We start from the raw sequence: 17,826 nt of genomic DNA, 5'->3' as shown, positions 1-17,826 counted from the left end.
AAAACTTTCAATCGGGGTGTTGTGCCGCGTGTCCCACGTTATGTCTAGGAGCGTGATAGTCTAATTCGCTTTATCCGAATAAACACCCTATATCGAGCTAGTATAGGGGTATGGTCGCATGCTTTTAAGGAAATCGAACTAATGAAATCAAGTCTAAAATCGATTTTAGCCCTTGCGTAACAAAACTGTTTCCATAAAGTCGAAGACAGACAGATGTAAACTGTTGGAGTCCTCCTAGCCCCTTTCTCTTAGCACCGGAAACTCAAGTTTGTTCAGGCGCAACGGGTTTATTTATCCCATTTTGTTTATTATGGGCTTGGCGCACGAGAAAGACTTTGTAAGACGGAACTTAAGCTGGAGAGCGCGGGCAAGCAGAGATAATTATGTGAAGTCTGCAGACCTTTTCGATGCCTTTCACCTCGGTTTTGAGCGGTCGCACAGGGCCTTGTCGCTAGCTGTTCTCGGGTTGGATCACTCCATGGCCTCGAGAAGTCGTAGGAACCTCGAAGTGGCACGGCTCCTCGTCGATCAGCACCTTTATGAAGCCCGGGAACGCGACGTATTTTCCTCTGAGTATCGACATATCTTACCGCTTTCAACTCCGGGCAGTCGAGCCACGCTAGGACGAAGCTCCTTACGACCTTTTCTGCCGTCACCGGAGGATTCCTTAACCGAAAACAAGAGCTTAGCCGTCTGTTCGTGCTGTGGCACCATAGCTATAGGCGCCTGCGTACCTCAATGGGACCATGTGGACAGGACAAAACTGATACTGTGGCGCCCAGCGCAGCTTGGTGGCCAGCATCGGCGGCAGGTAAGTTCGCGGTGGTATTCTTGCGAACAGAACATGGGCGCCATTGCAAGGGACGACATCGTCGTGGTTGCAGCATCGGTGGAGAGCATCGACGTGATTGTCGGTGCCATCATGGCAACCGCTGCCGCTCAGGAGGCGCCGGTGCGTGAAGCTAGAGGCGCCATCATGGCGGCCGGCTCGGGAGGCACCGGTGCGTGAGGCCGGGCGGCGCTATCATGGCGGCCGCCACTGGTTCGGGAGGCGCTGGTGCGTGAGGCGAGGACCCATCGTGGCGGCCCGCTCTAGAGGCGCTGTCGCGTAAGGCGGGCGGCTCCATCGTGGCGGCCCCCGCCGCCGGCTCGGGAGGCGCCGGTGCGTGAGGCGAGACGCGCCATCGTGGCGGTCAGCTCGGGAGGCACCGGTGCGTGAGGCGGCCGCCGCCTGGCTCGGAAGGCACTGGTGTGAGGCGGTGGTGCCATCGTGGCGGGCGGCGCCGTTGTGGCGGCCGCCGCCGCCGGCTTGGGAGGCGTCGGTGCGTGATGCGAGAGGCGCCATCGTGGCGGCCAGCTCGGGAGGCACTGGTGCGTCGGCCACCGTAGCCAGGCTCAGGTGCGTGAGGCGAGAGACGCCTTCGTGGCGGCCAGCTCGACAGGCGCCGGGCCGATGGCTGGCTCGTAGTTGCACTCATCATCACGGCGACACTGCTGCCCTGCGCGTAGGTCACCAGCGACGTCATGACGGACGGCAGCCAACGCGGCGATCGTCGCTGTACTCGTAGCGTTTCCACTGCTTCCACGTAACTTACCTTCCTTCCACTCGAGCAGTCGGGACGCAGAAGCGGTCCGCCTTCACCTTGGCGCCAGGACGGGATCGAGAGGTCCGCGATCCACCCGCGCCGCGACCGCAGCAACAGGAGCGGGCGTGTGCCTCTCGGAGTCCCGCGGACTGGAAGCGCCCGCAGCCACAGGAGCGGGTGTGTGACGTCTCTCGGACTGGAAGCGTCCGCACCGCGACTGCAGCAACAGCAGCGGGCGCGGACTGAGGAGCGGGCGCGGACTGGAAGCGTCCGCACCGCGACTGCAGCAACAGGAGCGGGCGCGGACTGAGGAGCGGGCGCGGACTGGAAGCGTCCGCACCGCGACTGCTCTCGCGGACTGGAAGCGTCCGCACCGCGACTGCAGCAACAGGAGCGGGCGTCCCGTGGACCCCGCACCGCGACACCTCGGGCTCCGGCCCGCAGCGTCGCGGCGTCTCGGAGTCACCTTGGACGACAGCAGAAGAAAGTCGACGGCGCCGGCGCGCGGGGGCCGGGGCCCGGGCGGGCGCCGGGCGGGACAGGGGAGCCCCTGTCGCACCACAACTAACAACACGAGGTACTCCCAGGTTAATACGATCGAAGTAACTTCTGAACGCCAATAAAACTAGAATATCATTAAACTGGCTCACCGGATGGTTCGAGACAATCCAAACCTCCTTATCAGCGAAGCGCGGCACCCGAAAGCGGCGCGCGCAGGCTGTCCACCTCCGCGCCACCCCGGGCGCCGCCCCCGCCGCCGCAGGCACGACGACCGCACGTTCCCTCTCCGATGCGGAGCGACTTGCGTTACCACTTGTTAACGAAAACTACTGACGCACTTCCTACTTCGATCTCGAAAATGCGAGTTAACGGTAACGATTTTAGCAGCATGGAATGTGAAAATTAATTTAGCAAGAAAAAAGTGGGTAGAATCGAAAAGCACCGTTCGATGACTTCGATCGCGAGACCGCCAAAAGACTAATAGTAGCGATATCTGCTATATCTCACTATTTAATCGACCGAGCTTTGGATCGGAAATGTTAAAGCACCATGCTGCAAAATATACGCAAAAAATATTTGCGGACCATCGGTCAGACGGTCGACGAAACAATGGCATGGCGGTGGCGAGTAGCGGGAAGCGAGCAATGGTTGGCAGGGGGGATAAGCGGAACTACCTCACGGCGTGGGGCGGAGCGACTACATAGACGCTAGCGGCATCGACCGGTCAACGATCGTGTTAATCTCTCAATGAAGATCTCCGATGTGGATACGGAACACATAATAAATATCGTTAGAATCCGTCTAAGCTAACTTTGCACCAACTTAAACAAAACAAAGTGAGGGTCTGTCATTATTAACGTAGGGACATAGGAATAGGCCATAGGTAGGTACAATAAACTATTACTTACATTACACCGCATGATGTAGTAGATTCGTCGCCTTATGAAACGTGGTGAATGCAAAAACTTATTTACTTCATACCTATATGAGTAAACGTGGGTTGACCGCCAAAATAACTGAATTTGAAGTTTATGAAAAAGCATCAGACCTCATTGGCCAGTTAAAACAAAAAAACAGCTTACTTAGTTGTAGGGAACGGATCGCGAAACAATTCCAACGCGCGATGTAGGTGTTTCCTAGCTTCGATAAGCTCTCCAGACGCGAGCATGCAACCGCCTCGGAGCGATACAATACGTCCCAAGCAGAAGTCCTTGAACCAGCTAATTTTGCAATTTAATCGACAGTGGGACCAGTATTCGTCACTCTGCAACAAACATATTGCTGAATTAACTGAGTGAACATATGTAGTCAGGTCAGGAGGCCTAACACAAGATTCACAAGGTTCAATGAGTCTCAATTAGAATTAAGGTTGGGGCAGTAACCGTCGCCAAAACTCCTCGGTTCGCCGCCCACAACTTCCACAAGGCATCAACCATAGGTAACAGAAACGGCTCCACACCTCGGATATCTTACCTACGGCTGGGCGACAGCGCACTTACAGGCCTGTGCATGGGGCCGCGGCGCCTGAAGGGAACCCACATGACGACATGGCGACGGCTAGTCAATATGATAATCGTTGATAGTCAACGACAATCGAAACTTAAATAATATATGGAAATAATCACGTAAATTTTCCTAGCATCTGTCATCCCGATGCATTTTTCTAATCTTTTTGCGTTTGTCGATGTACGATTGTCGTGTTTACTAGTCCACCAGATATACACGGTGGCTAAAAAATAACTGCATTCCCGTTGCCAGGGAGGTTTTGGGATTATACTGAGCCACTTTCACTATGGGTCCAACGCCGAAATCGCGAAAAAAAATTTACCCTCCCATAGAAAATGGACCAGCCAAAATGTATTACACTGCCAAATATTTTTTTCACGATTTCGGAGTTGGTCCCATTGTAAAAGTTGCTCAGTATAATACTAAAACCTCCCTGGCAATGGGAATGCAGTTATTTTTTAGCCACCCTGTATACAAGTGGAGTTATTACGAAATGTCTACGCACTGCTTAATAGCTTGTGTCAAGACCACGCCGTGTTGTTCTGTTATTAACAGTCTTTATCTGCCATTGCCATTACATTAATCTAAATAGGTTTAATTGTATAACGTTACATGTTAATCTCCTGTCGCCTATACGAGTTTAGCCTGAACCTTTGGCAACAAAGCTTTAAAAGCTTACCATAATAACGGTTTCCGCTTCATTCAGCAAGCAGAGTGCTTGTGGTGTGTTCGAATTTACACACAAATCCGCATATTCTAAGTAAGCTTCAAATAATTTTTCGTGCTCGCCTGTAATCATCATAATCATAACATAAAATTCACTCTACTGCGCTTATGGGGAATGTCTACAGAAAGACTTAAATAGTTGAAAACAACGACACCGCCCTAACCTTGTCTAGATTGTTATTCTTTAATATTTATTAGACCTTCCGTGACTTTCTTTCTAACATATCTCCGAAGGTTGTCTGACTATCTCGAAGGAAGGAAAGCCTTCTGTGTTCTGTGTCATAAAAGCTTACGTTTAACTTTGAATACAAGCGTTACTCTTCCTATACAATCAAGTCTTCTTATTCAAGAGACTTCCACTTCGATTGCAAGTTAGATTATTTCATTAAACAGGCTGTTTTGGGTCTGCTTCTGGATCTTACCTATGTTTAACAAATAAATAATTTGGAATTTGGAATCAAAGATAAATAGAAGTTTTTATACCATATGTATTACGTTCAACAATACTTTCTTTTGATGAAAACACGTATAATAAAATACAAATTCACCTGCTCCACGACAATGAACAATAAGCTGAACATAAGCTGCCAAAGCTATTGAAAGACATTCACAATTGGCTACGTCCAGTGAGGAGAATGACCGCACGTGAGTATCAGATTTCGGTAGAACGCCAATTTCACTTCCTTGGCCTGTAAATAATGTTTTTATTTATAACTAGCTTTTGCCCGCGACTTCGATCGTCTGCGTGGAGTTAGTAATTTGGGCAGCTTATTTTTTATCCAATCTGCTTTTTATCTATTCCCCATACAAACGTCCACCCCCCTTTTCACCCCCTTAAAGGGTGATTTCTGTGATAAAAACTACCCTGTCCTTCCTCGGGACTCAAACTATCTCCATACCGAAGGGTATAGCTGGTATAGCAGGATAGCCTTTGAAAAATTGCCCCCAGCGTTTTTGGGTCGAAACTATAATCAAAATATACCTTTTGAAGAGGTAATACCCTGCATAAAGTTTCATCACTCTGTTACCCCCTGGGGGTGAAAAACACCCGATTAACCCCAAAACTGTTTTATTTATTTTTTCCTAAACTATAAAAGTGACGTATTTCAAATTTTGTACAATAACTAATGAGACCAAAAGCTATATATTAAAAAAATATGACCCCCCTAACCGTTTAAATTCTTGTAAAAAAATAAAAAAAAACAATTTAATCATTCTGTATAACATGTTCGACTCTTGGTACTAAACGGCGAGATCGTCATCCATCGGTGTTTGACATCACTACGATAACCGACAATGTCACATCACTAGAGGTGGTCGTCCATCTTAGATTCAGTGTTGCCAGATGGTCACAAAAGTCACATTTTTCGTGACTTTTCGCCTTCTCGTGTGACATGTGCGTGACTTACGATCTTGAGGCAATTTTTGTGACTTTTTAAGCTAGACGAATTTTGGACAAGTTTAGTTCTGCAATTTGTTTTATTTAGGAACGCGGTGAACGCACCCAAGTTGACACTTGCACTGACACCTTGACGTTACATCCACCATCATGTTTATTATAATAGTCGTGGCAAGATGAGACTTGTTACCTTGACATGACGGTGTCATTTAGTTTGATAGTAGTAGTTTTTTTTAGTGTATGATTCATTTATTTTAGCCTCATATCTCGAATATCTGTACGAATAGCATTATAATTACTTCGGACAAAAGTTTTATCACAAGATTTTCTACAAATTTGGTTATGTTCATTTTTACTCTGCGATAAATACTTAAGGAGCTACAGGCTGTTAAAGTTAAATAAGAGATAAAAAATAGACGGTTTAAGAAAACGTCGTTTTTTCGTAATTGTTCATCAGAAAAGAAAAAAAGTTTAGGATAAGCAAGCTAAGCGACCTGCTGATATAATATAAAAAAAAACCGGCCAAGAGCATGTCGGGCAATGGTCAGTGTAGGGTTCCGTAGTTACCCGTCCGTCAAAATAGACTATTTGCAAAAACTCAAAAACTGCTAAACAGATTAGGTTCGCTATATTTTTCCTTGAAAGTCTTTACTAAGTTTTACTATCACGATTTTTTAAATATTTTTTGGACCCATGGTTAAAATGCTAGGGGAACTAAAGTGGAAAACACAACTTTTTTCTTTCAGATCGATTATTTCCGAAAATATTAAGTTGGTCAAAAATGGTCCTTAGAGACCCTTATTCATTTTAAAAGACCTATCCAAGACACCCCACACTATAGGGTTAAAGCGAAAAAAAAATACATCCCCACTTAATGTAGGGGGCTGTCCATAAATTACGTCATCGATTTTTGACGATTTGTGACCCCCCCCCCCTAAATTCATCCAAAAAACATGCTTCGAATGACCCCGTTTCCTCCTACGTCATGCTACCATCATCCGATGTCCAGACCCCCCCCCCCCCTAATTTTTAATGACGTTATTTATGAATAGCCCCTAGGGGAGTCACCCTAAAAAAATATTTTTTCTAGTTTATATTTTACGACTTTGTCAGTGTAACAAATTTATATATTCATGCCAAATTTAATAATAGAAACTAGAAAAAAATATTTTTTTTATGGTGGCTGCCCTACATTAAAGTGGGGATGAATTTTTTTTCGCTTCCACCCTATAGTGTGGGATGTCGTTAGATAGGTCTTTTAAAACGAATACTGGTCTTCAAGAACCATTTTTTGATCAACTTAATATTTTCGGAAATAATCGATTTGAAAGAAAATAAGTTGTGTTTTCCCCTTCAGTTCCCCTATCTTTTGAACCATGGGTCCAAAAAATATGAAAAAAAATCATAAAAACAATACTTAGTAAAGACTTTCAAGGAAAAATATAGCGAACCTAATCGGTATAGCTGTTTTTGAGTTTTTGCGAATAGTCCATTTTGACAGACGGGTAACTACGGAACCCTACACTGAGCATGGCCCGACATGCTCTTGGCCGGTTTTTTTTTATATTTTATCAGCAGGTCACTTAGCTTGCTTACTCCAAACTAAATTTTTTATTTATGATGAACATTTACGAAAAAAACGATGTTTTCTTAAATCGTTTATTTTTTATCTCTAATTTAACTTTAACAGCCTGAAGCTCCTAAAGTATTGATCGTAGAGTAAAAATAAACATAACCAAATTTGTAGGAAATTGTATGATAAAACTTTTGTCCGAAGTAATTATAATGCTATTTGTACATATATTCGAGATATGAGCAAAAATATGAAATAGGTACCTTTAACCCTCCCTGCACCCTCAGCACACCCCCTACCCTCGAGGACTTTTAGTATGTTTATCTGGACACCACAAGGTATACCTGTACCAATTTTCAAAACTACACGAATTATTTCCGCAGATTTTTCTAATTTGCTTGGGTTATTGACAATCTTAATTTTTTAACTTTCTCATTGATCCCCAAAAGTAGCCCCCATGCTTAAAATTCATTTGTTTACGTTACATGACTTACATGTCCGTCTTTGGGTCACTAATTTACATATGTGTACCAAATTTCAGCTTAATTAGTCCAGTAGTTTCCGTGAAAATAGGCTGTGACAGACGGACGGACAGACAGACAAACAGACGCACGAGTGATCCTATAAGGGTTCCGTTTTTTCCTTTTGAGGAAAAATCATATAAGGTTAGTAGATTTTTTGTGAAATATATTATTTTCTGAATTTCTTCTAACAAAATCGATTTACCTACCCATACAATACAATAATATAAAAATGTGACTTGAGCAGCAAAAAGGTGACTTTTAGGGAAACGAAACGTAACTTATGACTCCAGAGCCCTGGCAACACTGCTTAGATTGGTTCTGCGCGAGAGCGTTGTCGCATATTATTTTCAGACCTGTACTCTCATATTTGTGATTCCCTAATAAAATATTGTTTAAAGTGGTGCCTGGTGTTTTTACTCTTACAGCTTCAGAAGTGAGATAGTGATTCCTCGCCTACTACGATATAATTTGTCGGAAATTGGCATTACGAAATTAACCGCGCGTAGTCATTCCTTGTTTCATTGTTGTGCACGTTATCGTTATATAAAATAATTAATCTGATTGTAATGAGTGAACGCATCAACACCACTCATCACTCTCATCAGTTAGGGACTTAAATAAGTATGCAAAGTCAAGGATAACTTACAAACTAACCTAACTAAACTAAACTACTAAACTACTACCGGCCTGCTACCGGCTACCTTTGCCTTGTCTTGTGTTTGCTTTCAGATATCTATTGCAGTTTATGTTGCAGTGTATGTGTTTATGTTGCAGTCAATGATCATGACTGTCTAAAAAAAATACATATTGACCGTGTAGCCGTGTAATAAAACTGATTCCATGATGATGATGAATATTACAATATTCACAGCAGAGGATCACAAGACATAGGATGACAGTATGGTGTGATGTTGGTATGAATAAAATAAATCCTTGGGATTACAAAGTAAGAAAGTTAACTCAGGTAAGAAGTTGTTGATCCAACACCTAAGAATACTCCAGGGCCATAGTGGTAAATATTCACTGCCTCTCTTATATGTTGTGTTACTTTTGTGATTCATGTGCTTTCAGATACATAACAATGTGATTATATACACATGACATATTAACACAATGCTATGATCATTTTCTAATGGCTGTGTTACATTGAGAATTACATTCAAGTAAAAGTCATACAAAACAAGTTTGGTAATATAAATTTAGCCTTGATTGATACTATGTGTATGGTGGTATTATGCTTTCACAATTAACAATGAGTGCTACTTAATACTTTCCCTTTACAGTCAAATTAAAATAGATTGCAAGTTTTCAAAAACACAAATCAATAAGGAGAAATGAATTGTTGTTTCATATATGTGTGTGTGTTAAGCATGTATAAACATCCTTATTGCAACTGAAATAATGCTTTGTTAGTATGTTTTTGGGTTGTGTAATTTCCAGAAATTTGACAGCAATGATTCTTGTGTGAAGTGAATTACCATACCGTTGAAGGCATTAGAGTGGCTATCAGCTCAGACCTCTATAATGAACCCAAATCGACATGGATAATACTTTAAAGTTAGTTGGTTATGAATGCCAGGTATATTATGTTCAAGTAATTCATTATATGCAGAAAATATGTTGACTAATCTCTGATGTCATGGAAAAAGAGGTATTTATTTAGAAATAAAATTATTGTTCATGTTTTACATGTATACTAACAGTTATTAGTATGTGTTACATTGACTGTGGGTTGGTAAAATGCACATTGTGAATAAGCAAAAGGAATTATTGACATCTATTTCAGCTGCAAATAATTAATATTGTCTGTGACAAATTTAGTCGCTCCATGTGTCCGGAGGCTCCTCGGGCTGAATACATATTTTAAAAGACAGTCCATATCACATTATAACCTCATACATCCTTGCAATTCATATTAAGTTGGAGACATACTGATATAGTAAAAGGCAGTATCTCAGTAAAAATGGCAAGGAAAGTAACAAGGATAATTTCAGTGTTTGTACATATTATTTTATTAATTATGAATAAAATGTTTCTCCAACCGTTGCATACAACTTATAGTATGTTGTGATTGTTGTTTTGTTCACTGGGATGTTGGTTTAAGTTGGCATTGCAAATATTTTTCACAAAATGTCATGTTATAAAATGAACCAAAGACATATATTTAAACAGACTTACCAAATAAAGAAAATGTTATTGCTATGACATTGTCAAGTGTTTGAGTTATTGACAATGATTATCATTTGTGTTCTAGCAGTATTTTTCAGATGCATTTCCTTATAACAAAACTTGATTGCTGGTGAAGTTATGACCATAAGTTGTAATCATATACTTGCACTGATGAATTATGATTACAGGAGATTCCAATGTTTAAATCTTGTCAAAAAGATGGACATATTGTATTAGATATTAATTGCGCTGATTGGTAAAGCAGGTTGCTGCTAATGGTAAGCAAGGTGAATTCTTTCAGGAGTCAATATAGACTTTGACGGTCTACATGATATACATGTCTTTTACATACAATTGCTGCTGGACTCTAAACGTACCGGTCAGTTAAATGATAAATGGATGAATATTAAACGAAGGTAAATAGCTTGGTTAAAGCTTTCTAAGTAACTATTTTAACCCATTCACTGCTACTGAACATTGACCAATGGATATCATGTCATCATGAGCTACTGTTTGAAGTTATTAATGGTTTTCGTCTGAACTTGTAGTGTGTTATGGTACTGTTTGCATTATAAAACAGTACACTTTTATTGCTTCTGGGTTTCATAAATCAGAAGTAAAAAAAAATAAAAAATAATAATGTTTCACAAATTTTGTGGGTTCACTAAGTATCTATTTCATTGTTTTGCAAACTGCATAAATTGTGGTTTATTATGTTATGAACTCATTTACCTTAAAATGTGTGCTTGCATGGCATTTAACAAAATTATTTAGTTTTGTGCAGGTACAAGCTAACATGGAGAATGATGTGATGAGTTACCTACACATAAAATGCACATGTACAGCTGAAGAAAATTAACCATGTGTGTCTTGGGATTGGAAACTTTATGGTTTAAGCATATGTGCCATTGATTCGGCTGATTGATCATTATCAATATACACTTTCATGATGGTTGGAAAATACAATTTGTGAAACCTCGGTAAGGCGAACCTGGGTAACAGAGGAACCTCGATAACATGAACTTCTGTTCAGGGTCTACTGTAGTTCAATCGTGGTATAGTAAGAGTGTGGCCTTTATTTATGGGCACGGAAGAGGCACGCCAAGTTGCACATGATCATTTTACAATTGGTTGCATAGTAGCAACTGCTTATTATTTTATGTTTTCAATGCTAAAGGCAAATGCTGTTATTTCAGATACTGTTTTCAGATTAAGAACTGACTATATTTTCAGACTAAGACTGAGTTATACTTTTATTAAAAACTCGGATTGAGAACTGAGTCTTGATTTTATTTATATTACTTACTCTCGGATTGGGAACCGAGTTATGATTTTGTTTTATTGCAGATTTAGAACTGGGTTACTGTTGTCATACTAATGTGTTTTGTTAACGGGTTTGCCGACTAATGAAGGCAAATGCTATATTTTCAGGTACCGTTTTCAGATTAAAAACTGACTATATTTTCAGACTAAGACTGAGTTATACTTTTATTAAAAACTCGGATTGAGAACTGAGTCTTGATTTTATTTATATTACTTACTCTCGGATTGGGAACCGAGTTATGATTTTGTTTTATTGCAGATTTAGAACTGGGTTACTGTTGTCATACTAATGTGTTTTGTTAACGGGTTTGCCGACTAATAAAGGCAAATGCTATATTTTCAGGTACCGTTTACAGATTAAGAACTGACAATATTTTCAGACTAAGACTGAATTATACTTTTATTAAAAACTCGGATTGAGAACTGAGTCTTGATTTTATTTATATTACTTACTCTCGGATTGGGAACCGAGTTATGATTTTGTTTTATTGCAGATTTAGAACTGGGTTACTGTTGTCATACTAATGTGTTTTGTTAACGGGTTTGCCGACTAATGAAGGCAAATGCTATATTTTCAGGTACCGTTTACAGATTAAGAACTGACAATATTTTCAGACTAAGACTGAATTATACTTTTATTAAAAACTCGGATTGAGAACTGAGTTTTGATTTTATTTATATTACTTACTCTCGGATTAGGAACCGAGTTATGATTTTGTTTTATTCCAGATTTAGAACTGGGTTACTGTTGTCATACTAATGTGTTTTGTTAACGGGTTTGCCGACTAAACCTAGAAAATAAACACATTGTGCTTGATCAAATATTGTAGTAACCATGGTAATGCTTGCGATATGTTATTTATGCCACCCCACTGTTAGCCATTTTACTCTAAAGGCTGGTTCATAATTCTACCGGTTGCTTCAATGTCTGCTATAGAGCTTTAATTATTGTGTGCTCTTTAAGAAGTGCTATTACTTTTGTCTTGGCAAGGGATGCTATCCTTAAGAGGCTAGTTCCTGGCGCCGGTAATCGCAACAAAGGCTTAAAGGAGCGGTCCGTTGCTTGTCACTATCCTTAAGAGGCTAGTTTGTTCCTGGTATCTGCAGTGCAGGCCTTAAGGGGCGGACCGCTGTATGTGATATAATACTATCCTTAAGAGGCTAGTTTGTTCCTGGTATCTGCAGTGCAGGCCTTAAGGGGCGGACCGCTGTATGTGATATAATACTATCCTTAAGAGGCTAGTTTGTTCCTGGTATCTGCAGTGCAGGCCTTAAGGGGCGGACCGCTGTATGTGATATAATACTATCCTTCAGAGGCTAGTTTGTTCCTGGTATCTGCAGTGCAGGCCTTCAGGGGCGGACCGCTGTATGTGATATAATACTATCCTTCAGAGGCTAGTTTGTTCCTGGTATCTGCAGTGCAGGCCTTAAGGGGCGGACCGCTGTATGTGATATAATACTATCCTGCAGAGGCTAGTTTGTTCCTGGTATCTGCAGTACAGGCCTTCAGGGGCGGACCGCTGTATGTGATATAATACTATCCTTCAGAGGCTAGTTTGTTCCTGGTATCTGCAGTGCAGGCCTTAAGGGGCGGACCGCTGTATGTGATATAATACTATCCTTCAGAGGCTAGTTTGTTCCTGGTATCTGCAGTGCAGGCCTTAAGGGGCGGACCGCTGTATGTGATATAATACTATCCTTCAGAGGCTAGTTTGTTCCTGGTATCTGCAGTGCAGGCCTTAAGGGGCGGACCGCTGTATGTGATATAATACTATCCTTAAGAGGCTAGTTTGTTCCTGGTATCTGCAGTGCAGGCCTTAAGGGGCGGACCGCTGTATGTGATATAATACTACCTTAAGAGGCGGTCCATTGTATGTGTTATGAGATTATCCTTAAGCGGACCATTATTTCTACTACCGATAACTGTTTATCTATATCGTACTATTTGTTGTTGACCTTGAGAGGTTGGCTTGAGACTTTGTTTACAAAAGGATAATTTAATGACCTTAAGACTGATGATCTCAAGGTTACCTTGAAAGGGTTGCTTGCACTAATACCTTCTAGAGATCGCTGGCGCAGTTCCGGATCCAGTAGAGGTTGAGGTAGTGCTTGTTCAAAATGCCCAGTAGAACGAGTGCGTGCAATGGGCTCCGTGACAGCCTTATCGTGAAGGGCTTTCTACGGTCGTTGCCCCTACAAGGGCAGTGGTATTCTAGCCTGCATGTGGTACTTTAACACGGTAATGTTTTCTTTTTGTCCAATAATCAAATCTGTGGTTATCTGCCATTAGTCACGATGCTAGAAAGTGGTGACATGAAGTACCTGCTTGATTACGTCGCCATTAAGGGTGAATATGTAATTTATTAACAAGTTTCTAAAGAGCGCTCATGAGTTCTGCCCGATCATAACTGCATCTTTCTCATGTAATTTACAGAAGTAGACCTTTTGACTGTCATGGTTATTACAGTATAATTTTATGGCTATTAAGCCGGACCTGTGATCAAGGGGTCTAACTGTGCCAATATATCGTCGAAACCTTATCATGGTCATTTTGTACAACATTGGTGGTATACTAATGCCAAAGCCTGTCGATGGCTCTAGTTCTAAGGGTGAATTATAATGCCTTGTTGTATTAAGGAACTGAGGCTTTTCACATGTATGTTACAGAGTTTCGTGAATAAGAGTTTGTACTGTTTACATGTGCTGTATCGGAGGGCACCTATGCACATGCATGAGACGTGTCCCACGTTAGCCTCCCACCAGTTGAGGACCCAACTCAACGGAAGAGTCAACTAGTAACGAACTGGTGGAGGTTACCGCCACCTGGTGAAGGCCCAGCTTGCTGCGACTGCGTTGGCTGCGGCAGTCTTCAGTGGCGGCCTTGATAACGGTGACCTGACGGGACGTAGGTCGGGTCAGAAGATGGCCGAGCTAAACGGCGAGATCGTCATCCATCGGTGTTTGACATCACTACGATAACCGACAATGTCACATCACTAGAGGTGGTCGTCCATCTTAGATTGGTTCTGCGCGAGAGCGTTGTCGCATATTATTTTCAGACCTGTACTCTCATATTTGTGATTCCCTAATAAAATATTGTTTAAAGTGGTGCCTGGTGTTTTTACTCTTACAGTACACACACCATTTTTTTCAAATATGAACCAATTTATATTGTACATCATACAAAATTTTCATCGACGTATCCCAGAAGGAACATTGCGAAATTTAAATGAATGTACTATTTAGTAGGCACTACTCATTATACAGGGCGTCCCACGGCTATCCCACATGGAGGGAAAGTACCCTGAATATTGTAGATGGAACATTTTACTGAAAGAAGACATTATTTTGATTTAATGAACAATTTAAACTGCATTCATAGATTTTTCAATAATTACATGGTTGAACCGGGAATCGACGCCCGCTACACGAGAAAAAAAAATATCCTGTAGCTTTATCATACCGGTCGAAAGGCTTCATCATAGGGATTATTTTTTGCTAAATAACATAGTATCAGAAATAAAAGGAAGACCATGAATCACTTTAACAAGCTGGGTCGTCGCTTGCTTGAAAGGGGCCTTGACCCCCGCTCCGGGTTTTTCGATGCAAAGGTTGTCCATCGCAATCCAACGCGGCAACGCAGCGAGCGTGATGGGCACCTTTGCGTCGGGGGCAGCCCGGGACGGGCTTCAGTAGGTAATTTATTTTATACTTATTTAGTTTATATTTAAGTTTAGTTTTTAATTAGTTTTATGTTTAGTTTATGTGTTAATAGTTTATAAATTGTCTATTATTAGTAAAAGAAAAGAATTCAAATAATTCACTTGTCGTTTTCGAATTAGGTACATATTTATTCTCGATTTTATTCTTTTCTTGTAATATTTGCAAGTGTGTAACATTTGCTAGCTAAATTCAAAATTAATCAATTTAATTTATCAAATGCTCAAAATGAGTCCCATTCTGTTGAATACAAAGTCGCACTTTTTTGATTATTTCGCTAAATTTCATATCAAATGTTAAAATTCATGGTCTTCCTTTTATTTCCGACACTATGTTATTTAGCAAAAAATAATCCTTATGATGAAGCCTTTCGATCGGTATGATAAAGCTACAGGGTAATTTTTTTACTCGTGTAGCGGGTTAGATTCCCGGTCCAACGGTGTAATTATTTAAAAATCTATGAATGCAGTTTAAATTGTTTTTTAAATTTAAATAATGTCTTCTTTCAGTAAAATGTTCCATCTACAATATTCAGGATACTTTCCCTCCATGTGGCATAGCCGTGGGCCCTGTATAATGAGTAGTGCCTACTAAATAGTACATTCATTTTAATTTCGCAATGTTCCTTCTGGGATACGTCGATGAAAATTTTGTATGGTGTACAATATAAATTGGTTCATATTTGAAAAAAAAAATGGTGTGTGTATCAAGAGTCGAACTTGTTTTACAAGAATTTAAATGGTTAGGAGGGTCATATTTTTTTACTATATAGCTTTTAGTATCATTACTATTTAATTTTATTACTATTTATTTAATTAATATTGATCTACAATTTATCGCCGCACCTGGCCAACACGCAAACAGGTTCATTGATATAACGACAGAGGGCGTGAAAATTAAAATGGAGGAACTCAGCCAAATGCTAAAACAAATACAGGCAGACATGCAGCAGCTTAAATCCGATAATAAAGATATGGAACATAGAATTACAAACACAATCTTACGAAGAATCGACGATAAATTCGAAAAATTAGAACAGAAACACAAGGGGTTGGAAGAAAAAATAGAAAAACATGGATATAGGCTCAGTTATATTGAAAGAGAGATGAGGAAGAAAAATATCTTGCTTTTCGGAGTCGCAGAGACGGAAACGAGCTACGAAAAACTGGAAAATATTTTGATCGATATCTTTACAAATACAATGAAAATACAGTTAACAAGACTAGAAATAGAAGCTGCAGCAAGAAGGGGAAAAAAAGAAGAAAATAAGATCAGACCTATTGTGGTAACACTATCCACACTTGGGAAAAAAATTCTAATTTTAAAAAATAAGAAAATGCTAACTAACTTAAACTATTACATCAAGGAGGATTTTTCGCCTGAAATACAAGAAAAGCGCAAGCTCTTATCAGGAGAGGTAACAAGGCTGAGAGACGAGGGGAAAAACGCTGTACTGAATTATGATAGAATCGTCATCTTACATAACAAACCTGCTAGTCATACAAAAAACCAAATAAATAACAACAAACGCACCCTATCGTCCTCTCCGGAGACCCCAAATACATCATCTGGCAAGGATAAAATTAACAAAGCAAACAAGAAGAATAAAACCGCCAACAGCACCATTACCTCCTACTGGCCACCTAAGTTCATAACACCCCAAGAAACGGAGACCAATCAAGAACACCAAGAACAAATACCTCAAAACTCATAGCAACTAGAGTTAAGGCCTCTCTCTATCAACGAAAATCTATCAGAACAATCAGAACAAAACAATCACAATACCTCTCCCAATACGGCTGGTCCCCGCGGGAGCTGTAGACCACCACCCTCCATACACCAAACACATATAGGAACACTAAACGTAAGATCGTTAGTAGGAATCGGACGTCGAGAAGAATTGGAAAATGCTCTACAAAACATAAAATGGGATATTTTGGGACTCTCAGAAATAAAATTAAAAGGAACAAATATAACAGAACACGACAATTACATCCTATATTACACGGGAAGTAAAAGCGGGAGAAACGGCGTGGGATTTATGCTGAAAAAATACCTAAAAAGTAATATACTAAGTTTCAACGCCGTGTCAGATAGAGTTGCCAGGCTAGACACGAAACTTACAAACTCTACATTCAGTATCATACAGGTTTACGCACCGACAAAAAAGGCACCCGAGAAAGAAATCGAAATTTTCTATAATGACATAAGAAAAGCACTGAAAAATACTCTGTCGCATGTAATACTAATTGGCGATTTCAACACAAAAATAGGTCAACAAAAATCAAACGAAAAATTAGTAATGGGACAATTTGGCTACGGAACTAGGAATGAAAGAGGGAGCTTATTAATTGATTTCTGCTTGGAAAACGAGATCTACATATTAAACTCACACTTTAAGAAAAACCTGAAGACAAAGTGGACCTGGAAATCCCCTAATGGAATCACGAAAAACGAAATTGATTTTTTCATAACACGAAGACGCGATATTTGTTGTATAAAAAATATAGAAGTGATAAACACAACTCACCCGACTGATCACAGATTATTACGAGCGACATGGATTTTGAATAGTAAACCAAACAAATCCAGAGCCCACTTTAGACGAAAACAATCCGAATTTCAACCAATCGAGAAGGAAAGCCTCAGGAACATGTTTTTAGAAAAATCGGAAACAATACCTGACGCAAATAATATTCAAGAGGCCTATACAACAATCGTTGGCACTATTAAAGAATGCGTCAATAAATTACCCCCCTTACAAAAGGAAAACAAACTGGATCTTGTCGTTACTGACCA

At 40.7% G+C, this 17,826-nt stretch overlaps 1 protein-coding gene and 1 long non-coding RNA gene across 4 annotated transcripts in view; one reads left to right on the top strand and one right to left on the bottom strand.

Moving 5' to 3' along the window:
- Window positions 1–17,826, top strand: part of LOC134798273 (uncharacterized) — a 683,132-nt gene that overhangs the window by 347,219 nt on the left and 318,087 nt on the right. The window lies entirely within an intron of this gene.
- LOC134798249 (adenylate cyclase type 10-like) overlaps window positions 1–17,826 on the bottom strand; it is a 57,264-nt gene that overhangs the window by 10,293 nt on the left and 29,145 nt on the right. For all 3 annotated transcript variants that reach the window (XM_063770631.1, XM_063770633.1, XM_063770632.1), the window contains 3 exons: window positions 4,868–5,008; window positions 4,273–4,382; window positions 3,170–3,351 (listed from right to left, as the gene is read on the bottom strand). In XM_063770631.1, the coding sequence (XP_063626701.1) occupies window positions 3,170–3,351; window positions 4,273–4,382; window positions 4,868–5,008 (433 nt within the window). The remainder of the gene's footprint in view (window positions 1–3,169; window positions 3,352–4,272; window positions 4,383–4,867; window positions 5,009–17,826) is intronic.

Source organism: Cydia splendana, chromosome 16 (genome assembly GCF_910591565.1).
Source record: "Cydia splendana chromosome 16, ilCydSple1.2, whole genome shotgun sequence".
Lineage (NCBI taxonomy): Eukaryota > Metazoa > Arthropoda > Insecta > Lepidoptera > Tortricidae > Cydia > Cydia splendana.
The sequence above is the reverse complement of the archived record's forward strand: the minus strand, read 5'-3'. Positions and strand labels throughout refer to the sequence as shown.